This window comes from Nipponia nippon, unplaced genomic scaffold (genome assembly GCF_047370975.1).
Source record: "Nipponia nippon isolate SJK-2023a ecotype South Korea unplaced genomic scaffold, ASM4737097v1 scaffold_8, whole genome shotgun sequence".
In the NCBI taxonomy this organism is placed as follows: domain Eukaryota; kingdom Metazoa; phylum Chordata; class Aves; order Pelecaniformes; family Threskiornithidae; genus Nipponia; species Nipponia nippon.
In genome coordinates this window covers 1,390,152-1,415,187 of record NW_028262402.1, presented here as the reverse complement: position 1 = coordinate 1,415,187, position 25,036 = coordinate 1,390,152, and the positions used below count along the sequence as shown (strand labels likewise).

The window sequence follows — 25,036 nt, the reverse complement described above, 5'->3', positions numbered from 1 at the left end:
CCAATAAATGTATTAAAAGATGACTCCTTTACCTAGAATATACAGTTTCATTTTTTGCAGCCTTTGCCATTGAAATGATGCATGCACTTATTTTGCTGGGCAGCTCACTATCTCACTGCAGAAATACCTGTTGTGGTTTAACCCCAGTTGGCAACTAAGTAGTACCACACAGCCACTTGCTCACGCCCCCCTGCTGCTGGTGGGATGGGGGAGAGAATCAGAAAAAAAAACCAACCAAACACCACTTGTGGGTTGAGATAAAGACGGTTTAATAGGACATCAAAGGAAAATAATAATAGTAACCATAAAAGAATATACAAAACAAGTGATGCACAGTGCAATTGCTCACTACCTACGGACTGATGCCCAGCCCGTCCCCGGGCAGCGATCACGGCCCCCTGGCCGACTCCTCCAGTTTATATACTGGGCATGATGTCATATGGTATGGAATAGCCCTTTGGCCAGTTTGGGTCAGCTGTCCTGGCTGTGCCCCCTCCCAGCTTCTTGTGCACCGTGCAGAGCATGGGAAGCTAAGTCCTTGACTGGTGTAAGCACTACTGAGCAGTAACTAAAACATCAGTGTGTTTTCAGCATTATTCTCATACTAAAGCCAAAACACAGCACTGTACCATCTACTAGGAAGAAAATTAACTCTCTCTCAGCCAAAACCAGGACAATACTCTTCCCTTAAAATCTTGTTCCGCTGCTGATGTAACTAAAAGTCATCTGTCTGTTGCTGTAGTACATCTGATATTACTTGAAAGGGAAGCCTGGAGCTGAGGAAAGATTGCAAGAGTGTGCACGTGGGGGAACAGGGCTGGCAGCAGCTTCCTCAGAATGAGAGGTTGCATAGCGAGTAATCAGCTTCTGCTTGCTGCATCCCTGGCTTGAACTGAAGCTGCCTGATTTGCCTCCAGATTAGTTCAGTTGCTGAAGAGCTTTTAACTTGCCTTTACTTAGTCCAGGAGCTTGGAAGCCATTTAATCCTTGTTAATTCAATTAGCATGTAAATAGACACATAATTTAAGCCCTGACCCCTCTGGGTCATGCCAGTCTTTCGAATCATGTTTGGATTTAGCTGACAACATCTCATGCCAGTTACTGCATTGTATGACGTTCCTTTTGGTAGGAGTTCAACCCAGCATAAAGCTGGGGTAATAAGGTGACTATTACCGGGCATCCATGTCCCTACACCTCCATAAAGCCTGTAGGAGTAGAGTGCTGCTCTTACCTGTTCTTAACCTGTTACAAGAGTAGTACATCCTGGTGGTGTGAGTTGAAATGTCAATATCGGCTCTTGAGTCATAGGTCCTCCCATGACCTGTGTTAAAGCACTGTCCGGGGACAGTGGGACAGTCTCCCAGGAGTCAGGGGCGTGAACATCTGTTCAGGAGTGTTTTATTGTAGGGATTACTAAAAGTGTCTTAATCTTACATTTTTTTACAGTGGTATTTCTGTATGTAGTAGTCTTCTACAGAACATCGATCAGCTGGGCTGACACATCTTCTGTAGCACTTGGAGAGCAGGTGTGTCCTGCTGATGGCCATGCCTATGTAGCACACGGCTTACGGTCCCCTGCTTCATCAGCCAAAGTCTCAGAACTGCCCTGAGGTTTCTGAAGGAACAGACAAGAAGGAACTAATGGAAAACTGATCCTCTGCTTTCCCCTTCCACATCGAATGATGTGTCTAGAAATGCCATTTTCATTTCTACCCTGTTCTTGTCCCTCTCACTATTGCTAACCAGCCTAGCAGGAAAGCAAAACACTGAAGACTGCTGGTGTGCAATAGCCGACGCATGTACTCTGCAAGATGATATACTGCAGAAATAACAAGGGAAACTTCTTTGTCCTGGGTGAGCTCAGTGGCTGAGAGGCCATGGCATGCTGTGAAATGGAAACACAAATGAGATGCTTCCTCTAATGGTGATAACTGTGGGGACTGATGCTTGGCAAACCTTCCACTTCGGTAGCTCAAAAAGTTGATAAAGACCAAAAGATGCTTTAGCTGGTACAGCCTCTGTCACTTGGTCAGAATCTGAAGGGAGCCAGTGGTTGAACGTTGTTTGATGGCCACGATGCTATAAAGAGCAATAAAAATGCAGGTTACAAGTAAGCTAGCAAACTGCTTTCTCAAACTACAGTTTGTTTTTTCCTCTTGAGGATCTGCCAGCCTCTCTCTAAGTTACTCTTGTGTACAAGCAATGACATCAGCACCATTTGTCATCTTTCAGACTTTAAGTCCCAATAACCCATGTTTTTGCTGATAATGGTGCTAACTTCTATTTAGAGCCTGTATTAAAAAGCAGTTGAGTAGCTAGCAGTGACTCGCTGTTAAACAGCAGGGTTGTGCGTAAGAAATGAGTCACTCTTGTGTCTGGAAAATATGAGGAGAAAGGCAGAGGCAGGGGAACGATGAGTATGAAGTAGCCTTCCCCACACTCGTAGTCCTGCTGACACCAGGTGTGAAACGTGTTCACAAGCCCAGAAAGCCTTTGGTGCTCTGGATGAGGCAGAGCTGATGGTCTAGGAGCTTTCCTTGGTGTTGCTTTTCCTTTTCTTCCTATCATCTAAGTGGTAGCACTGAAGTTGGTATCCATAGTGCCTTTAGACTTTCTAATATTATTTAAAAAAAAAAACAAAACTACAGCAAAACTTGGCAAGAATTTTGCCTGGGATCAGACATTAGCCTATCCAGTACCTGCCTTATATCTGAATGAAAATACTGTTGTTGCATGGATTAAATACTGACATAATCACAATTCACTTTTTAAATTCATACTGGAAGAGTCTTGCTGTTTCCAGTAATGCAATGAGCTGGAGGGTCTTGGGGAGGGGACGACAGGCAGGGTGAGATTTGGAGGGAGATCCTTCAAAAATTCTGGAAGAGTAGATAGAGATGCTGTTTCAGCTTTCTCTCTTCAAATTAAGCTGGTTTTATTCTTAAAACTTGTTCCTGAAATTGTACCTCTCAGTCGCTCTGTAGCTGTACAGTTGGGCAAATTCACTGGCTCAGAAAAGTAACCATTTCCTTCACTATGTGGTAGTGGTTTCTCTTTGAAAGAAACACCTGAGGGAGATTCAGATTATTCTTTTCTATCACAATGAGTAAGTAACCTGTAATGGATTTAAAAAAAAAAATGTTTTACTTTGTGAATTCCCTCATTCTACTTACTACTATTTTTGCAATATCAAGCACTACATTTGTGTGAAGGCTTTGTCCCCTGGGATTATTAGCTCTTAAACTCTGCCAAATATTCCTCCTACAGGAATTCATGTTACATTAAACAAAAAGAAGATCAAAAACATTGGCTAGATCAATTGCAAGTTTCATTCTTTGAATCTCCTTGATACTTGTCAACTTATTTCTGCAAGATTTTTGTTTCTCCTCGTCCAATTTTTTTTCTTTTTAAATTAAACTTTTTTTTTTTTTTAATTTTTCTTATCTGTATTATACACTTTAGACCTAGAATCAGGAAGCATGGAGAAAATATGGCATGTCCTTTTGGATAAACCCCTTCCTATTCCTTACCTTAAAGGGAGGAGACTCAGGCAGCCAACTACGAAAGACAAAATGAAACAGAAGCTGCTGTACCAGTTCAGTGTGTTTTGATAGATCTTGTTGTACGCTGTAGATGTCACTACTCCCGTGGTGACTAAAGACAACTGCAGCAGGACAAACACCTTACCTGTAAAACAAGAACACCGTTTGTTACCAGCGAGTAAAAAACCAGCTCTGGTACCTCCCTGCCGAATCCAGGATCACCACTGCGTGGAAGAGCAATGTGGTCATTGTTCACAAGTGCTAGATGGCGTGAGCTTGTACCTGCTGCTGTTCTGGACCAGGATTAAATGACTTTTCCTTCTTTTAGGCATAGGACAAAAGATCCAGCTAGAAAACTGTCTGCTTAAACAGTCTAGATGTAGAGGTAGCTGCTTGGAAGAGCAGCAATAAACTGGGCAGTAAGTGCTCCTTTCCACAGGAGGTAGAGAAGTAGTCTTGGGCTAAGATCTTCAGGACAAGAGAGATTTTAGTCAGGGTCTGCTTCTGCCCTAGGCCAGAAGAGTGGTCCTTTGGGTTAAAATTATAATAATGCCTGAAATGGGGAGGTGTGTGTGATTTGTATGATGTTTAGGGTGGAGGAAACGCAGAAACTGGATCCTAGCTGAAACAGCTTTTTTGCTGAAGTGCACCCTTCTGCTTCTGCCATGTTAAAGGGGGGAAGGGGAAGTAACCCAGCCCTGCTGGGATGGGCAGACTGGGAGCAAGGTCAGGGCTGTGTGCTGAGCTTGCTGCCCTGGCAGCCTTCTCCAGCCACACGGCACCAGCGGCCACCACCTAAGGAGACAACAGTGCTACCAGGAGGCAAGGGCTGCTCTGCTGCATGGTCCTGCTCGAGAGCTGGTCTGCTGCTGTAATCAGGTGCAGCCTGTATGGCTTAGGGTGGAGGTTAAAAACAACATTATTATTAATAATAATGATTAATTTGGGTTGTGAGCTGTGCTATTTCTGGCAGGTAGGTGTTTGCTATGGATCGCGTTTTGGAGCACAAGCAGTAGGAATGAACTGGTGGCAGAGCAGTGTTGTGTTCCTAAGGCAGAAGGGAAAAGGATGCAAAGGATGGCTGTGGGAACATGTCTGGAGGAGGCATGAGCAGCCATGGGCCTGAGGTGCTATTTGAATGCATGGCCAGTCCTATCTGTTGTGTCTAAATCCAGGTCATTGGGGTAAAAATGGTAGACTTCAATACAGTGTTGTAAAATACATATATTTTACTATTTTCTAATACATTTTTTAACAGAAAAGAATTTCTGCTCCTGTTTAACAAAAAGGGCCAATTTTTATGCAAAGGTTATCCTTTGTTAGTTAAATCATGGTCTGACAGGAACAAATTGCCAGGTAACACTTGGAGACATATTTAGAGAGCATAACTGAAAAAAGATGAAAAAAATCCATCCTTCCCAAAACTGGAAGTAAAAGAAGCCAAATATAAATGGTGTGAGTATCACAGTGCTTCAGCCCAATGTCTTGCCTCTCTTGGTTTTCCCTGGAGCACTGTTTTTTTGTGCAGTGCCTCAGATATTTTCCCTGCCTTTGAGCTGCACCCTGATAGTAATCTCTTGAAGCACATGCTGAAAATTTTGTGGATAAATGATGATGCAACCGAGGATGAGTAGTCTGGATGTGACACTCTTGTCCTGCAAGTTTCTCTGCTCCTCCCTTCCCATTTGTGGTACCAACTGTTTTGGTTTTATTACGCAAAGCACAGATTGCAGCAATAAGTTACCTTTCTCTTTGTACCTTACGCTGAATGGAGGGATTTGAGTTTTTTTTGATCAGTAAGGTAACCAAAGTACTTACCATAAGATGATCCTTCGACATGCTTGGATAACATGGACCTGATGGTTGGTAAGGGGATGAGGGCAAAGAGCATCACTGCCCGTGCTGCAATGCAATGAATATGTAGTTATCATCAGTACCTGCTCCTTGTCTCCCAACACAACCACCACTGCTTTTGAAGACTACATGCCTCTGGCTTGGGCAGAGCCTTTGCTTCACTTTTTCTTGTCCCTCGTGTACCAGAAAGAAGTACAAATCTTTGACAGGAGTGTAGGTCCTCACTTCATCCAAGTGATGGTGGATAAGCTACCTATTGCTCCCACTAGCAGAGGTACTTTGCCCAAACCAGCTGTGGTCTTTTGGTCTCAGCCCGAAATCCCAGTGTTGATGGAATATAGCACTGTCCCTTGAGATAGTGAGGCCGGTGATTTGAATATAACCAGCAGAGAGAGCGCCCCATGCTACACGGCCTTGAAAGGAAGGGTACCTTTAAAACACTATAGCTGTTTTCTGTCTCGGTGCTTCTGACCTGCAGTATTTTAGGCTTTCTCTAGTGTGGGAACTTTTAGGGAGCTGGAATTATCTTCCTGTCAGCAGAACCAACCTCAGTGAATACTTACTCCATGTCTAGTGTACCGAGGTGTTCCTGCAATGCAGGGAATAAGCATCCTGCACACTGTGTAGCAGCATGTGTTCATGGTGGACTTAATATTAAACTACCATTTTTTTAATTTTAATTTTTATCTTTTGTTCCCCAGCCTGATTGCCTAAACAAACAAAATCTCTTAAAAATTTCACTCAATGTTTTGCTTAATACACAAATATAATATCCTACTGTCTTTCCCTTTAGAATAACTTTGATTTTCAATTTCTCATTCCCTGTAGGGGCAGACAAAAAAATCGCTTCAGGCCATTTCTCTTAGATCTTTTACTCACTTTCAGAAGCAAAACCTTAAAGCCACGCAAGACACGATACTCTGTTTGTCAGATATGAATCATCCATCTCACTGCCACAACGGATGCAGTTCTTGGGTTTTGTTTTCTGGGTTCCTGCAGAGGCTACCTCCCAACAATAAACTTGCCTTTCCTTTGTCGTGGGATCCTGCCCCATCTATTGTTACCTGCCCCTTGGTAATTTATACATAGTGTAAGATTTGTACACTACATTCTCATGATATTTTAGTTGCTAAAGCAGCTCCAGTGTTTCACTATTAAGTTTCCCATCAGCCATAAATGCCTTAATGTAACAAAAATAAATCACATCTTAAGATATTCGCTTAATAGGAAACCTTTGCCAATTTATTTCTGTTGCAGCCTTAAGCCTTACCTCACAAGAAGCCAGTGCTTCCCATTAATGCAACAGTGTGGTCCAACTAGTATAGGTAGCCAGCAACAATTCCCATTCCCCCCATGGCATGAGCATTGTTCCCCTGCTCAGATCTGGGCTATGACCAAGTGATGAATTACAAGTCAACCAGCCTTAAACTAAGCCTTGGCAGGAGTGTATGCCTCCTCTGGGTATTGTAGGGTGCTGAGTGTAAGGGGTACAAAGTGAGATGTGGGGAGAGGGGAATGATAATGAAGCCCTCTTGGGAATTTCTGGTGTGAGGGTCTGCTGAGCTCCCTGCTCTGAAACTCGCAGTAAAGCAGAGCAAAAGCCCTTCTCCTGATGCCAGAACACCCCAGCCCATTTCTCAGGGTGCACTGAGCGGCCGTTCAACTCACCTATGTAGAACAGGAACGTCCACCGCACAAAGGCCATGATGAGGATGCCAGCGCTGAAGGATGCCACTCCGATCATGATCATGGTAATGTCTCTCAGGTATTTGGAGAACACAAATACCCCTAGGAAGCTGGTGATGAAGATTACATACCCAGCAGCATTGCCATGGCCGATCTGCACAGCGTTCCAACTTAAAGGCTCCCTGAGCAGGAAGAGTGGGAGTACATTCATTGCACCAACCACAGCAAGGTCATAGAGGATTGCTGCCACAAACAGCAAGATGATGAGGAGTTTCGAGGGGGATACGGGAGTGGAGCTGTTGCTCTCCAAAGGTTGCGAACTCCCTGCTGCTGCTGCTTCTTTGTGGACCGGTAGCTGGCTGCCCACCTCCTCTACACTCTTGGCTTTGGCTGGGCAGGAAGCTGCTGGCTTGGGGACTGTCAGGACAAAAATGCTGTAGAGGAGGCAGAAAGCATAGCAAGCAATGCTGCAGCCCACCAGCACAGTGCCCTCTCGATAGCGGTCACTGAAGCCAACAAAGAGGTAGCCAGATCCCATGCTTCCCAGAAAGCCAGCGAGGCCATACACCAGCTCAATAATGATAAGTCGCAGAGACCTCCTGCTCTCGGAGGAGCCCAGGGATCCCAGAGCCATGACACCTGCCCAGAGTGTGGTGAAACCGCCTGTCAGCCCATTGAAGGCAGCAGCCCCATACATCACCTCTATCGGCCACCCCAGCAGGATCAGGAGGAGCAGAAGAGTTTTGGAGCCCAAGTAGCCAAGAAGAGGGAAACAGATGGGGATCTTCCGATGTATCCTGTCCCCCAGCTTGGACAAGCCATAGGCTGACACCAGTGGGCTCAGGCCCAGGACTAGGTTGTAGATGATATAAAAATTAGAGACAGCCTTCTGCTGAGCATCTTCCAGTGCATGGGCGGGAGTGGTGGCATTGGTCTGGTTGTAGTAGTTCTTCACCACCAGCAGCAGCGCCGTGTCGTAGAAGGCACTGGCCACTTGGGAACCGGCGACCACTGGCTCAATCCACGTCCTCATCGCCGTCACCCCCACCATGCTGCCGGCAACTGCCTCTTCTTCGGGAGAGCTGATTTCAGGGAGCTGCACTGGAGGAAACAGCCCTTCAGAAGCTCTGCTCTGGAGGCATGCTTGGAGAGGAGCAGCGGAGAAAAAAACAACAGGTCTGCCAAGCTGCACAGAGAGAGTTGTGCAAGAGATGATCTGGCTGGGAGGATATTTGCACCTCGCCTTGCTACGTATACGCACACACACGCATCCCTGCGCTGATCTGATCTCCAGCTCATGCACGAGAGGCTTTTGTACAGCAGGAGAACGCCCTGCACTCACTGACTGCTGCTGCTCCTCTTCCTGGTGTAGTTTCAACAGAGGTCAGATGACCCAGGGGAATTTGTGTCTCCTAGTTTAGGAACTGAAAATACCCATATCAAGTAATTGCTGCAATTTGGGGTGGTAGTTTGGTTTTTGTTTTGTTTTGTTTTGTTTTGTTTCCCTTTTGGCATCTTACATGTGTCAGAGGACTCTTAGAGTGGCTGTGGGGGCAGGGGATGGCTGTGTGCTTTTTTGTCAGGTAATTTGTGAATTCCCCTTACCGCCAGCTCTTTTCCCTTTCTTCTACACAAATATGTGGTTGGCTCTTTTGCTCTTGCTTGCTCCCATCTGCCCTGTTGCTGCATCATGCCCCTTATGTCCTTTTTGTTTCAATAACGCAGCCAGGAAATTACACCAAAAAGCAATCAAAAGGGGAAAAGCCTATTTTTGGTAACCTGCCTCCAACAGCTGCCACTCTGCCTGCTGTTGGCTTTACAACATGGGAATTTCCAAGAGGAGGAGAAAAGTCCCAATTTATCCAAAGGCATCGGCAACCACTGTGCCCCAATAATCAGCCAGCTGAGCTGGAGGCTGGGGTGGGTGAGAGCCCACCTCCGGGGAAGCGTTTCCCAGTCCCAGCTCCTCAGGGTGGTAGCCATGCCTCTCTGCAGGCGCCGATGCCACACACAGCTTTGCAGCTGGAAGTCAGCCTCCAATCTGGCTGCTGTCCGAGGGGGTCAAGCAAAGCGACCTGCCCCAAGTGGCTCAGGGTCCCTGCGGGGATGATGGTGTGGTTGACCAGAGGCACAAGAAGCTCTTGGAGCAGGATATGGTGCAAGCAGGCTGCCAGCTCCAAGGAAGATGCTTGCGGTCCCAGCTGCAGGAAATACTTGGAGGATATTTGGCAGCCTCAAAAATGCTAACTTCAATGATAATGATCTCATTCTGCACTGGTTTAATGAATCATAACAGGCAGAATAACAATCTGTTCTAGGAAGATTTATGACGATTACTTTAAAAAAGAAATTAATGATTAATTTGCAGGAACAATGTTAAAAGCTCCATCTGCTGCACTCTCTATTGATTCAGGTGAAAATTACTCAATGCCTGCATACTCATGGCTCAAGGGTTTCATTTTTTCACTCTGAGTTTAGTTGTGCAATAATTTTTGTTTTGTATTTTGATTCAAGGAAAGAAGTCCCAAGAACTAATAGGGAAAGGAGTAGGGAATTATCTGCTAGAATGATTTGCTGCTAGACAATTTCAGTTTCACCAGAGAATTTAGTTTTTTGTCAGGCCAAAAGATTCCTAGCCAGCTGTAAAATATAATGTGGATTTTTCCAACAGTTGGCTTTTTTCCCCCCAGATTTTCTGCAAAAGGTGTCTAGTTTCTTTAGTTTTTATTCAGAAGTGGGACAAATCTTTTTCTCCAAACCCTGGAGTATTTCCAGAGGATGAAAATTCCAGACAGCCTTACTGAAAATGCCAAAGCATCAGCCTGTGACCAGTTCAAGCTACAGACGCAACCAGAGGAATTGCCACGTTTCACTTCACCCAGGGAGCCCCGTCTCTTCCACCAGACACTAGAGGGAAAGATAAATTACTTTGTCCCATTCAAGCTTCAGCTTGGGATATTAGTTATCTTGGAGTGCAGAGGTATGTTACAGGCACTGCGCTTGAGAGACTGCAGACCTGCTCAACTCTTAAATAAGGGATATTTTTCCTCCACGCTTTGTTGCATGTACAGGCTGCCTGGCTTATTCATCTGACACTCTTGACATTTAGGTGATACTGTGTTATGTCTAACGCTAGATAGCTAATGAACTGTGCTAAATGCCATTAGTGATCTCATTACATATATATATATATTACTTATATATTTCCAGGATATTCTGAGTGTTCATTTACGTTGAGTGTTCTTTTTAGAACTAGTTCTTGTGGAAGGATATAATTTCACGTCAGTAATTGCAAAACAGTGAATGCTAAAGTAAGAGTGTAATCCAGACTCCAGAATATTTCCCACTGCAGAATACTTTTCATGAATACCATACTAATTTGATGCCATGAAGACTTCAAAATTACTATTCTGTAGCTGCGCCATGGTGCCCAGTTCTCATATTACTAATATTTATAGGGACATTTGCATCCACTTTAAAATACGTTCATGCAGCATAAACACAGTGGAGCCTTAAGAGCCTTGAGAGAGTGGCCCTTTAAGAAAAATGCACCTACAGAATCACTGAGACTACTCTAAAAGCAAAATACACTGGTGTAGCCTGCAGGAAAAGGAACACATTGTTTTAGGGCATCCCTCTCTAGAGTCGTCTTGCCTGGAGGCCCACTAGAGGCCAGGTCAGCACCGTGTTGCACCAGCTCTTGGACATTTGTCAGTCTGGCCAAATAAAGGTGTTTAATGTCTCCCTGTGGTGAAGTTACACATTCCTATGCAGTATTGCTTTTTCTTTTTTTAAACCATTTATGACAGTTACATCACTTTTTCTTTCTGAGCATGGTTGCTGTAGGGATTTCAGTATGCTGGGGCAGCCAGGATTGGCAGGTACCAGCATTTTGGAGCTTGGTATTCATCACTCCTCATCTGAAAAGGTCCTTTTGACATCCAGAACAGCAATCCAATGTGGGCACGTAAGCCCTCTTCATCTCCCTCGCCTAAGCCTGCTGATGGGATCTGTGATTTACAGTCTCTGGCTGGCAAGACATTTTGCCTCCAAAGTGGTAAATCAGCTCTGTAACTCCTCCTCCTCCTCAGTACATGTGGATTGTCCTGATGCACACTGTGGCTTCATGGCGGCGGCAAGGTGGGGAAACATGACTGGGGACTGTGAAGCACCCGGGTCTGAGCCTGGATGGAGCTGTGGTCGTGTTACAGCACTGGAGAGAGGGAGAGCTGGTTGAAAACCCTGAAGAGAAGCAGCTATTTTGGTGATGGCCTGTTTTCCTTTGAAAAATACATCTTCATCATAAATGACCACAGACTGTAACGCCAAACCATGCTCTTTCTCTCTGTGGTTTGGGAGGCTGGCTTCCTCACTGGCTGGTGCTTAATTATATATTGCCCCTGTCCTCACAAGGCGCATGGTTCTGCTTGCAGAGCAAGAGGAAGCCCAGGCCATAGGCAGCGTGAGCACATGGCACCTCATTCCCCCATCCCTTGAGGCCTCACCCATTGCCTCACCTGAGCAAAGCCCAGGGCAGTGTACAGGCTGCAAAAAAGCTGGAGAACGGATTTGCTCCATGGAGAGACCTCATGAGGTGCACTGACGTGAAGCACGGTGAGGAGGGGTGACCCCATGCCAGGGTAGGGGAGGTCCACCAGCCTTCCCTTGGAAGAAGCTGGCGCTCCCCACCGCTTTGAGAGCAACACAGGAGAGCTGGAAACAGCAGCACTGTTCAGTTTCCTTTGGGACAGACGCTAGCTGACCAAACAGCACCAGAAACCCGTGTTGTCTTGCTTTGACCCCCAGATGTCATGTTTTTGTCTATTTTTCTCATTTCAGAGTTTCCTGCTTACCTGGTTGGAGTCTCCTGTGGGCTTCTCCCTCTGCTGGAAACACCAAACACAGCATCTTCGACATACACTGCTGAATTGGCTTCTTTTTTCTTTAGCTTGAGGAATTTAGGTGATTAATAATGCTGACAGCTAACTGTATACCTTAACATTAATCCTCTCCATAGAAGAAGGAAAAAAAGCTTCTTGCAGTACCTGTGTCTGCCTGATCAGCTGGACCACAGAACAAATCCTGCTGTAGTTCTTAGATAAGCCCCAGATAATCCTGGTGCTAAATGATTTCTTTTGTGTGCACATTCTCCTTTTCATTAATATTCGTGTCTTTTTCAAATTGTTGTCAGCGTATATGGGCTTGGCACGGAAGCATTGCAAAGTTCACGAGTGTGCAGGCAGCAATGAACTTGAGAAATGAGATGAAACAAACTGTCTTAGAACTACAGCTTAAGCAATCCTATGTTGAATAAAGAAAAGTGGACAGTCTGGAAAAATGAAATTACCATAGCAAAAACATGACTATTAAAAAGTTTCACTCCTGAATGAACTACAGTCAATAATCTGTCAAAACTTGGTTCAAAACCAAAAATTGCCCTCCCCTTCCCAAGTGCTGTCCAAAGCTATTCAGAAGTAATTTTGGTTATCTACTTTACATTTGCATTTTTTTATGTAGGTCTAGAAACTTTTATGGCAATGGTGAATGGGTCCTGAAAAGCCTACAAACACATTTAAATAATAATAAGTTTGAGAAAAGGCATTAAGGGTGAGTAAAAGCTCTGTAGAAGGAGTGCATGAGTAAATTTGACCTGGGATTTATGAGATTGGAGAGGAACTGTGTGTTAAGTGTGGACGTGAATTAGAGAAAGACTATACACAGAGCGTATTGGAAAGGTAAATGTGGCAGAATAAAGGAGGAAAAAGAAATAGTAAGCCACCCATCTTTGTGGAGTGAGGGGGGGAAAGAAAAAAAGAAGAGCAAGAGAAAGAGGAGTGCTAATTTTTCTGGGCTGGTAGAACCTTTGCTAGATAGTTCAGCCCTAGGCAGGTACAGTTAGAGGGTATGAGTATCTTTCCATAAGCCTGCAGCTCCATGGAGGTAAGAAGGCAGAGGACATTGGGACAGTGGAGAGAAAAAGGATGAATCTACCCCGTTTTCCAGGGTGAGTGGTGGAAACAATCAAAAGTGTCATAAATGCTTAAAGATACAGGCTCTGCCTTGTGCTTTGTGTAAGGCATAGTGATTTTTGAGGAGAGGAGGGAAGATAAAATATTTCTTTCTTAGTTCTTCTGGAGACACTCTTGCCTGGTAATCCAGCTGTTTTCACCTGACAGATCTCAGGTTAGCCCTCTGCGTGGCTCAATTTACATTTTGAAGGCAGGTAAAGCAAGTGCTGAAGCCATCACCTGCAGTAAGCCCTCAGTGGTATCCACCCTGGACATTCAGAGCAGGCAGATGGTAACTCACTCCTCACAGCCTCTGTGTGTTTACTCTGCTGGGGTAGGTCCTGAGCACAGAAATTGGTAAGGAGGATTAACTATAGTTTTAGTCACTTGGGTGTTTAAATTTTCCAGGCTAGTTTATGCAAAACACCCTGTCAAACACATTCACGTCATTTGTTTAAAAAACCCCAAGATACTGCATACACAACCCAAAAGATGCAGATGCTGCAGCACGCTCTGGTGACATTTACAAGCCACACCACCCTCTTTCTCCACGTGGCAGCTCTTCCAGTGTGGGGTGTTTACTGAACCTCTGCAGCTCAGAAATAAAAAACACAAGAAATTCGATAACAAGCTCTCAAACCTTTTCCTTGCTTACAGAGCACTATCCGCTCAGGCCCAGGCAGGTCCTCCATGGACCACTCACAAGCCCTTCAGTGCAGCGGGTCGCGGCTGCTGAGCCCAGCCCAAGGTGGTTTCGGGGTACGAGGTTGCGTGGCAGTGTGTATCACTGTTTGTCTCACTGCGAACACTCCCCAATGCTGGCTGAGGACTTACAGGCAACCTGGCATCATGAGGCACTGCAGAGGAGGGATAACCCTGTTTTTTAGCATGTGCCACAGCCACGCCTGGCTAATTATCCAGCTTGCAGCCTGAGGGTGAGGGCACTTGTTTTGGGCTGGTAGGGTGGAGAGGTCCCTGGGACAGCAGGGAAAGGCACCAGTATCCTCCATGAGTGTGGCTGGGAGGCTACAAGGGACCGTGCCAGTACCCACTTTACTGCAGGGCACTAGTGGAAAATGGCAGCAGTGGGGTAACCTTCAGATGAGAGACCAGAGGCGTGCCTGGGTGGGCAAGCTGCAGCCCCGGTGCTGGAGGAACCCTCTCTGGAAAGCAGAAAGGTCTGCTGAGGCTCTGCTACCCCATGCAGAGGTGTCACCTCCACTCGACGCAGAGGGCAGATGCGTCTGGTGTTCCCCAGGCCCACAACTCTGCATCAGATAAGGTGCTCCAGGAGAAAGCTCCAGGCTCTGGAGAAAGCTCATGTAGATAGGGCAATGCAAGTCTCTGCATGCTACTCAGGAGAATTTTAGCTAGCACCCTCCCAGGTAGCTAGTGGATGAACAGCCTTGGCAGATTTTGTGTATCCTTAGGACTTTAGCATGTGTACAAAAAGACATTAATGGGATTAAAATATTGCACCTCTTCTCTGTTCTCTGAAGGGTCCTGTTGTATCTGCAGGAAATTCTGGAGTTGGGGAGGGGTATTGGGTAAAAGGTACTAGGGAAACAAGAAAGTTCAGGCAGTTTTCCAGCAATATTGTTTCTGCTAACTTTTTCCAGGCTGCAGTTCTTCAATGTCTAACAAGCATGAATAACTATATATACAACTGTATATTTTAAGCTGTGTGGCAAGACAGCTGCTGTAACTGGTGTTTGCTATTCCCTTGCCCCTTCATTTCAGCACTCTAGGGTATTCAAAGCTTTGCTGAACTAAGATGTTGCTTTTATGCCCCACTGTGTAGCTGCTGAACTGCCCATACTAGTTGATAGCAGCACTGCTTCTTCTCACTACAATCTCTGCATTTCCTGGCGAGTTTCTCCGGGTGGTTTCGTACCTCCTGCTAATGGCACATGGGCAGTGGGGAGACATCTCCCGACCGCTTTACCCATTTCAGCATGGCTTTGCACGGTGCACCTGAGTCACCAGCTGAGTGCCAGCCATGCCCTTGAAAGGAGGACTGCCAGCTGCTGTCATCTCCTGAAGGACTGCTAACACCTGATGAGCTTCCCAGTTGCTAGAGGACCTGAAACCCCCTTGTTTGCTGAAAATCAAGAGGACATGGCTGAGGGCCATGTCAAGTGCCTCCTCTTCCCTCCGGAAGACCTTGTTTTCTTGCTCTGCTGTAGATGATGTTCCCCAGGGCACAGTGGTGTTCCCCAAGGCTTGGTATTGGGGCCAGCTCTGTTTAATATCTTCATTGATGATCTGGATGAGGGGATTGAGTGCACCCTCAGTAAGTTTGCAGATGACACCAAGTTGGGTGGAAGTGTCGATCTGCTGGAGGGCAGGAAGGCCCTGCAGAGGGACCCGGACAGGCTGGATCATTGGGCCGGGGCCAACTGCATGAGATTCAACAAGGCTAAGTGCCGGGTTATGCACTTGAGTCACAACAACCCCATGCAATGCTACAGGCTGGGGGAGGAGTGGCTGGAGAGCTGCCTGGGGGAAAAGGACCTGGGGGTGTTGGTTGACAGCCACCTGAACATGAGCCAGCAGTGTGCTCAGGTGGCCAAGAAGGCCAATAGCATCCTGGCTTGTATCAGGAATAGTGTGGCCAGCAGGACCAGGGAGGTGATAGTGCCCCTGTACTCAGCACTGGTGAGGCCGCACCTCGAGTACTGTGTTCAGTTTTGGGCCCCTCACTCCAAGAAGGACATCAAGGTGCTGGAGCGTGTCCAGAGAAGGGCAACGAAGCTGGTGAAGGGTCTGGAGCACAAGTCTTATGAGGAGCGGCTGAGGGAGCTGGGGTTGTTTAGTCTGGAGAAAAGGAGGCTGAGGGGAGACCTTATTGCTCTCTACAGCTACCTGAAAGGAGGCTGTAGCAAGGTGGGGTTCGGTCTCTTCTCCCTAATAACAGGCAATAGGACAAGAGGAAATGGCCTAAAGCTGCGCCAGGGGAAGTTTAGGTTGGATATTAGGAAAAACTTCTTCACCGAAAGGGTAGTCAGGCACTGGAACAGGCTGCCCAGGGAAGTGGTTGAGTCTCCATCCCTGGAGGTATTTAAAAGAGGGGTAGATGTGGTGCTTGAGGACATGGTTTAGTGGTGGACTTGGCAGTGATAGGTTAATAGTTGGACTTGATGATCTCAAGGGTCTTTTCCAACTTTGACGATTCTATGATTCTATGATTCTATGAATTGCTTTGCTCCTGCAGGGCTTGGACCATGAGCAGATGATGTGGGCTTGTGCCTCTCATTGCCACATGTCTTGCTCTTCCACTCCACCACTTTCCAAAGGTCAGTAGCTATCCCAGTTCAACACCTTCAGGGATTTTGTGTTGGATATCACCCCCAAGACACCAGTGGGAGCTGTTACCAGCTAAGAGGTCATGTCTGGCCATGAGCTTTCAGGCACCCTGCAGAAGAACACATAGCCAGGGCAGCCTAGGGCAAAGCAGGCAGATGTCTACAGAGGAAACCAAGAGAGTGACCTCCCCAACATTTAAAAACACACTGATATAATACTTTTATACAGGAAAGGAACAAGAGATTAAGGAAGATTTGAAAAATAAAGCCCTTTGGGGCACTGAAATGCTGTTTTGATCCTTTCGTGCTGGGGCATCTTGATAATAAATTCCTTGGAAACATCCTGCAAAGCTTAGACAGACTATATTGGCTTATCTTTTAATTTATAAACTCAAAGAGTCTGCATGTCAATGAATTATGAGCCTCATAAGCAATATCACTCAGCTACTTCCTGACTCCCTTCTGCTGAAGACTGACTCAGCAAACAGTGGCCAAGAAGAACAGCTGAGCTGAATCTTGTCCTGCACCGCCATAGTCTGGACCTGGCAGTATGTGTGACCCGTGCTGCAACTGGCAGAGTTTTTTGTCTGGTTTCCAGAGAGCCTGGGTGAATATGCTTTTTGCCATATAGCTTCCATCCCTGCTCAAACACTCTCTGTGTGTGCTTTCAGCTGGCTTCAGAAATGGCTCCCTGCATGAAAAAGTCCCCTCAGCAAGATTTTCCCCTACTTATCTTTCTGTTCTCCACTGTTTATACCACTCCCCTCTGACCTACTTTACTTATCCCCCTCTCCCTCTGTTCCTGACAGAAATTTCCACCTTCTTTATACATAAAGTCCCACAACTTGCAATTAACTTTCCCTTTAAAAACAACTCTCTCCACCTCATACAAACTCAGTTTGCCTTCTCTGCAGTACTCCATGGCTGGAGCTTCACTCAGTTGTTTTCCTCCAACACAGCATTAAAGAAAAGCTGTAATCATGTCCTTTTTTGCGTAAGTAATACAACCAAGAGAAGTTTTTTTTCACCTGGCTCTGCAGGTGAACACCCTTTCAAGTCAACGCCACTAACATACCTGCATCACTTTATAGTGCATTGACACAAGCCCAATCCATGGGTTTCCAGCTGAGTTCAGTGCTGTGTAGCCCTCCAAGAACAAGGTCCTTAGAGGTATATAGGTACCTAAGTGCTTTGGTACATTTGGATCTGGTCCACTTAAGGTTTGTCTCATGGGTCTTGGTTTATCCATCTTCCATGTGATGCTTTGACAAAGAAGTGTAAATCCAGTTAAATACCTGAGGCGAGGAAATCAGCCTGGGAGGGAGCCTGACTGGAGGCTGATGGGGCCTTGCAGTGGCGGTCAGTCAGGGACCTGTAGTTGGGGACTTGGTCTGATCGAAGCTTAGTGGAAGAAGGACGAGATACCTGTGCTCACGGGAGCCACCCAGTCTTGCTGCCTGAAAACAGCCATGCTTTGGGTGTGGATAGCATCATATGGAAACCAGGAGGGAACAGCAGAGGGCAAGGAGATGGCAGGGAGCAGGAAAGGGTAATGCTGTGAAAGTCTAGGTCCACCTTGGGCCGGTGCTGTACCCCAGAACTGCACTTCTAGAAGCAAACAAACCTTACTAGGGAGTGAGCAAGTGCCCTACTTTAGCACCTTCCTTCTTTCACCCCAATTAAGTACGGCTGAATACTTTCTGCCTCCTCCGCACAATGTGGTGGTGACAAAGCTGCCTGACAAGTCAATTCCCATTGTGTCGCAGGAAACTCCGCCTTTCTCCATGTGGATGACGCTTTGCAGAGACCTGAGCTCTTCCCTCCTTTCTAATGACTGGTTATTTGCTTGCAACACTTTTGAAGCTTTGCCTGAGTGCTGCAAAGTGCTGCTTCACCAGGGTTATGTCATTATCCATGTGTTTTTGCTAGCATTTTCATGGCTTCTTGTGTTTCAGTTGCAGCTTGAGGACTTGATGCTCATTTTAAGGTAAGACCAAGAGAGTTCAGCTTTCCTAGATGCTACAAGAGGAACAAGTGCTTGTTGGGGCCATTTGTGCATAAGCATCCTGCATCGCTCTAAGCCACAGCCTCTTGCCGTCAGTAACACCCCAAGGGGGAGTGCATCGCTCTGGTCTGTCTGCTGCAGCCCAGTGTGAAACCCTGCTGTCTTCGTCGAGCTGTTTCCAGCCTCCTACTCTCCCCCCTTGCCCTGCATACACCTTCCCAGCCAGCAACAGTCCCCACAGCAAGAGTATGTGCAGCATGGCCCCTTGCAAAGTGTTTTGTATGCCCAGCCACAGACCTGCACCAAGCTGCCTGCCGAGGCAATACAGAGTTTGCAATTGCTCCCAACAAGGGCTGGCTGGGAGGTCTGGTGCACCCCAGTAGCTCGTATGGGAGGAGACATGCCCAGGGCACTGCATGTGCATGCTAACCACATCAGCGTTTTCTGGGGTCCCCATCCCAACTCTCTCCCTCTGAGAAGCTCGTGAGATGTGCTATGGCTCTCTTTCTGATCATTTGCTGATCCCAAGAGGGCTTGCTGCGTTAGTAACACAGGTGCCATCGTAGCGGGTTTGGCACTGATAGGGCCCTGAGACTGATGCCAAAGCATCAGTCAGGACATCCATCCTGGCTATCAGCTGCCCCCAGAATTTGGCTTCCAGGGGATATCCTTGGAATTGAAGGTCTTCCCACGGTCAGTGCAATTTGCCCTCCAGATGTCACTGCTCCTGCACAAATCCCCACCATGCAATCCTCCCTGTGCAGTTTGCAGTAGCGAGAATGTGATATAGTAGCTTTGCACACTTTTTTCTTCCTTCATTGATTTTTCTCCCTGCTACTGCCACACTCTAGATTGGAACAAGGCCCAAAACATTTCCAGCTCCTGGCGGCACACCGCCCTGAATTCCCTGCAGAGATTAGACATGCCTGGTACTGAGCAGGAGCTTTCACACTGATGACACATTTTAGTGTTAACTGTAAAAGCTTTCTTCCTGGAGACCTCATTGATAAAGCACTGGGTTAGGTTGGCAATTCACCAGGGCGCAGCCAGAGCTAGCAGCAGACCTTGAGATCTGGATGGCATTTGGGTTTTTTTCTGTTGTTGTTTGTGTTTTTGTTTGTTTGTTAGTTTGTTTTTTTCATTCCCCCCCCCCCCCCCCCCCCGTGCTATTGCTGATGTGACAGGATAGCCCCTGCCCCTTGGTCTTGCATCTTGTGAAACACTGGGATGCTCTTCAGTCTTTAACATGGGGAGGAGTGAAGGGCTGGACCCACACACTGCTAATAGTTCCCTGGACTGCCTGTCCTAGTCAATTCAATAACTAGAATATAACTGAAAGTCCTCTTTAGTGCTAATGTCCATGTTAATATTTGTAACTTTGGTCCTGCCTAGCCCTGTCCCTCCCCTGCTACGCCTTGTGGTGCTCTGACTTGGCTTTCTTACACTACAGACCCCTGTTTGTGTTTTTTTTTTTTCATCTCCTGTTCCCACTCACAACTGAAAGCATTGTACCAAATGCTGGCCCTCCTTTTAAAGCAGTTTAATCACACCCACCTCTGCAGAGGAGATCCTTTGCTTCTCCATTTGCTTTCCCATTGTGGTGAGGCCTCTTAAAGCCACCTACAGCTATCAGAGGCGCAATATCCTCACCTTCTATGGGACTATGCCAGAAATGATGGATAAAATGCCTCTTTTATAGTCCTTAACTGCTTTGTAAAAATACTCTAAAGCCTGGTGCATACCATTTTAGCCGTGCAATGGGGTGACAGGGATTTTAGATGTCCTAAGTGTGTGTTATTAAACAATTACCAACACCTGGTAACAGCAGAATGCATTGCAAAAGTTCCTGAGCTGCTGCCACTCACTGGCATCACTGTGTTAGTTTTGCAACGTCTAAATGCTCCCCTGCAAATGTCCAGCTTCTGCTCATAAAACCCAAAGGAAAGGTCTAGAAGGAGTTCCCTTCCCAGTGTGTGCCAGTAAGTCCAATGCGCTATCCCTGTTAGCACAGAGCAAGGAAAGGCAAAGGAAGACAGAAAGCCTCTTCTGTGTTGAAGACGATAACCTCTTTTTCTTCATAGAGACCAGAATTGGTGGATAAATTATCAGGCTTCTTTTCTAACCTGTTTTCTGACTTCCAGCAGTATTTACTAACTGGAAAAGAAATCCACATCTGACTTTTCTCTGTGGGCATTTCTGATCTTGTGTGCACAAGGGAGAGGAGGGCTCTTGTTATGGAGAGCAGGGACTGAATTGCTGCACTTGGCCCTAGCCAACTCCCACCGAAATTACCGGTGTCCTCAGCCTCCTCCCATGGGCTGTGGAGCAGGGTTATAATTAAACGCCTGACTATTCCTGGCACAGGAAGGGACAGAGGCTGGCGTGAACCTGCTCTGTTCCCAACAAGTCCTTGCGGCCGGTCTTCAGCTGCCACACACCCGGCACCCTGGCACGTTCCAGCTCTCGCAGGCAAACGTGACGGCAGCTTCCCAGCAGGGGTGAGGGATGGGGTCTCTCCTGGTCTACCTGACCATGAAAGGGGGGCGAGGGAGGGGCTGCGGCAATGGGCAAGTGGCGGGTTGCTGCAGCTGTGCATATGAGAAATGGACAACTGGCTGAAATGACATGCTTTGCTGTGTGGGATGGCAGGGGTTCTGCAGGTGTGAAGGAAGCATGGTAACAAAGCTCTTACCTTGCAGATCTGGCCTCAGCAACCCTCCAGAGGCATGTTAATGGGAAAGAAATACGCAGGGATGCTCTTGTATCTGCAGCTGACACCACTGAGTGGAGAAAAAGAGATCTCTCTTGCCTCTAGACAAAAAGACAGAAGCAGAGTCAAGGGGAGGGAAACCGACTGCCTTGGGAGGTGGAAGACAAGCCACCCTCCTCCAGCCACGTGCTGCTTGTGGGGGTACACCTTACTGCAAGCATGTGAAGAAACAGGGAGCTTTATAGAAACACAACACAGGTTTCTGTTTTAACGAGAAAATAATTATATACTTGCATTGTAGGCCTCACAGTCACTATAAAACAGAAGCAGGATAACATTTAAGTGGTTAACATACAGAAAGCCAGGTATCGTTGAAACTCATTGATAACTCATGACAAGGATGCCGCCTTTTGGTTGCCAAACATGTCAATGCTACTGTATTTTCCTTCAGATAATGTCAGTACGGAGCAAGATGAAGCCCAAACTGGCAGCTTTTAAAACGAATTGTTCAGAAAACCTGCACTGTAACCCCAAACTGATTATAATCACAAATGCTAATGCTTAACTATTTCTCAATACACAGTTTCATTAAAACCAGTCTTTGCCATGGGAAAGGATTTGAGCGCTTCTTTTGTGGAGACAAAGTTAACTCTGCAATAGTGCTCTTTTGTTGCATTTGATAGAGTTATATATAGATAGATATGTATTACTGGCGTATACTTATAAACACCTAAGCTTGGTAGCATGCAAATGAAATAACAGAGGCAAGTAAACTGCATCACACTCGTGTTACCACAGCACTGAATGTGTGCTGCTGACTACGAGTGTCCATAATTTCTGGAAGAGAAAAACTCTGCTGGGTGGAAAGTTTGGCTGTCCTGCACTGATAACATGCAAATACTTTTGTCACAGGAGCTGAAAGCAAATGCTTCTAGCGCAGAAGACTCCTGCCTGGCCTCTCTCCACCACCACATCCCCTTTCTAGGGGAACAATTTAATTTTCACTTCAAAGACTGAGGGCCGATTGTGGCAGTAGGGGAGGATGTGGCAAAGCCTGAAGAGATGTCTCGTGATGGGTGATCAATGGCACTGGCTTCCAGTGAGAGAGCAGGAGGAAAAAACAGGCCTCCAGGTTAAAGAAAATAAAGATGCAGGTTCCTGGGAAGGCAGCCCAGGGCTGCCCCAGTTTCAGGGAGCAAATATTCTGAAACAGCAAACTCTGAAGAGCATCGTTTGGTGCAAGACCGCTTCGCCGTAAATACAAGCGCCGTCTCCTCTGCTCAGGAAACCTTTTTCTCCCAGTCTCATTTACACTGTCCCCATAGGTGGAGGGAGCCAGGACTCCTCTTGGTACAGATGCAGAGCTCACGGATGCGGCTACATGACGTATGGTCTCACTGGAGTGCTGCACTGGTGGCATTGCTTTTCCTACAGTCTTATGGCAATGACCCGCCTGCACACGTGAATCACAGTTCGCTGTCGATTGCCATGTCTGAACAACGGGTCCGCTTCATTAGGTATGTAATTCCTTCATAGGCATGGTGCCTCCTCATGCACCTGGGTTTAGAGAGCATCCTTGAGATAAGCTTGCTGCCCTTATCACAGTGAACACTCAGTTCAGCAGGGTTTTCTTCTGTTCAATAGCACTTAGGGAGACAATTGACAGAACTGAGTTAACAGGTATATATAATTGTATTTGCTACAATTCCCTGAAAACAAGCCTCAAAATGATAGTGTCCATCAACAGAAATCACATGCTGGAGGAACTGAAGGCGGGGCTGGGAATCATTTGGTTGCAAGCTCTGTGTTTGTTTAAGAAAAGCACCAGAAGTATGTTCACAGTATCGGTACTCATTTTAAATGAGCTCACTGTTTCAGGATAAAACAGCACAGCAGGTCATGAAACCAAGGAAAGGCTTAAGGGCAGACCAGTATCCTGGCTGATGATTTTTTAAAAAGATGTCAAAATAATAATTGTTTGTTTATAAAAAAGACAGAATATTTTATATAGAAAAAAGCTCAGTGTCTTTTTTTCTGTCACCTGCCAAACTTGTTGGTTTCTAGTCCAGAAATTATGGTTCCCAGTTGTAAAATATTCCTATTGTATTGCTTGTGTGAAGAGTAAACCAGCAGCCTCTATACTACATACAAATACAAAGCACAAGAATAAATACCACATTTCTTTTCCTAATTGTCAGCTTACAAAACTGGTCAATACTTTGCAATTGTGACTCATGCAAATACCATGTTGGGTCAAATTTTAATATCACAAATACTGCATTAACTCAGTGCCTTGTTTTGATATCCCCTTTCAGAAAAAAAAAGAAATTAGCACTCACGCCTATAGCTGGTAAACAGCTTTGGAGAAAATAATCAGTACACACACTGCCATACACTTTCTGGTATGCCAGCCTCACGCACACACCCACCCACACATGCACACACGCACGCACACACATGTCCACACGCACACACAGATCTACTCTAATCCTTCACTGCTGATCCCAAGCCTAAGCAATAACTAAAGGCTCTATGGTTTGCTTGTAGCACTGAAAACACCGGCTGAATGGCAAAAAGAATGTTTTCTTCCCTTGTCTGCTCTTCCTTGCTCACTCTTTCCAACTCGTTATGTCCCTTAGCTTTTTTGTTGCCTGGAAACGTGAAGACTTCCACAAAGCACTGTACTTCAAAGGCTTTTTATGTTGTATAAATATAATTGAAGACGTAACTATCTTTCTTCTTTATTTCATACCTCTTTCTAGGCCAGAGTCTGGCTTAGTTCAATTATTGCCTCATTTAAAAATTAAATGTCCTTTATTTGTATCCCTTTCCCACTACCTTTCTACTTCAAATTATCCATCTTCATAGATTTTACACACATGCCATTCTTTTCCCTCCCCACCATCAAAAAATAGTTGTTATCCGCTAAATACAGATTTTTCTATTTAGAAACTTTGTTATGTAAATATGCTCTGAGAACCTGGAGCTCAGGTGATATTGCAAGCATAAAGGATCCTAAAGCTAAGGTAATCCATTTGGCTTAGCTCTCATCCCCATCTATTCCACTCCTAAATTGTGATGGCTTGTGTTTGCAACACAAGGACTGCTTTACTGAGTCTACTGGATTGTACATTTGCAATAACTGCCTCCCTGTTTGTTTTCTTCTCTTTTTAAACAGATAAATTACTAGAAAGAGGAGCAGAACCCACACCCCCCCAAAAAACCCCAATCCCAAACCCAACCCTTTAGTCCCCTCAAAGAAATAGCAACAGAGGACAATGTTGTTGTGTTTTGTGGCTGGATAGAGTACGCCAAAGTAACGCCGACGGTCTCGGTGCAGCGGCTGTGGGAGGTGAAGGAAATGCAGGAGGGTCCGATGGGAGCTGCTGGGGGGACGGTGATCCTGCGGGCAAGGCAGGGCTATCAATTCTGTCAGCAGAAAGCATGAGCGTGAGCCCGGGCCGCAGGCTCCTCCACGCCGACCTCCCGCCACGCGCCTGCAACCTCTCTGGTCTGTGGGGACGACCGTCCCCTTGTCCCCCCCACAAGGGTCCCCACCCCCGGCACGCTCCCCATTGCATTATTTCAGAGGGGGATGGAGGGAAGGAGAAGGGGCTATTTCCTAGGTGGGTTTTTCCTGTTGTTTTGGGATGGTCAGGAGTTGGATCATTTCTGTGTCTATGTGCATCATTGAGTTTGTTGTGTATTTAATAAATATTGGACTAAAATGCTGCTGCTTTCGTGGTGTTTTTTGTGTTGGTTTTCTTTTTTTCCTTCCTTTCTCTCTTTTTGGTTTCGGCATGCCCGGTCGCTGTCTTCACACTGCAGTGTGGTTATTCGTCCTCCTCCCGGTTGGCATAAATGCCAGCTTCCCAACGCAGTGCCAGAGCACTCTTTCTGCGGTTCACCCTGGTCGCCTCGAGGAC

At 46.3% G+C, this 25,036-nt stretch overlaps 2 protein-coding genes across 6 annotated transcripts in view; both read right to left on the bottom strand.

Moving 5' to 3' along the window:
• Positions 1-272: 272 nt before the first annotated feature.
• On the bottom strand, positions 273-21,119 carry SLC46A2 (solute carrier family 46 member 2). Of its 2 annotated transcripts, XM_087741638.1 has the most exons (6): positions 21,093-21,119; positions 11,936-12,030; positions 7,065-8,268; positions 5,361-5,444; positions 3,531-3,687; positions 273-2,079 (listed from the first exon to the last, which is right to left on the bottom strand). In XM_087741638.1, exons 3-6 carry the CDS (start codon positions 8,131-8,133, stop codon positions 2,022-2,024), a joined length of 1,368 nt encoding a protein of 455 aa, XP_087597764.1. In that variant the 5' UTR covers positions 8,134-8,268; positions 11,936-12,030; positions 21,093-21,119; the 3' UTR covers positions 273-2,021. The 2 variants fall into 2 exon arrangements, with proteins under 2 accessions (XP_087597764.1, XP_009471453.2); XM_009473178.2 differs by lacking the exon at positions 21,093-21,119 and having other exon boundaries at positions 7,065-8,225; positions 11,936-12,635.
• Positions 21,089-25,036, bottom strand: part of PALM2AKAP2 (PALM2 and AKAP2 fusion) — a 277,020-nt gene continuing 273,072 nt past the window's right edge. For 2 of the 4 annotated variants that reach the window (XM_087741635.1, XM_087741633.1), the window contains exon 11: positions 21,090-25,036. In XM_087741635.1, coding sequence (XP_087597761.1) covers positions 24,944-25,036 — 93 coding nt within the window. In that variant the 3' untranslated portion in view covers positions 21,090-24,943. The other 2 variants (XM_087741632.1, XM_087741636.1) reach the window with 2 other exon arrangements.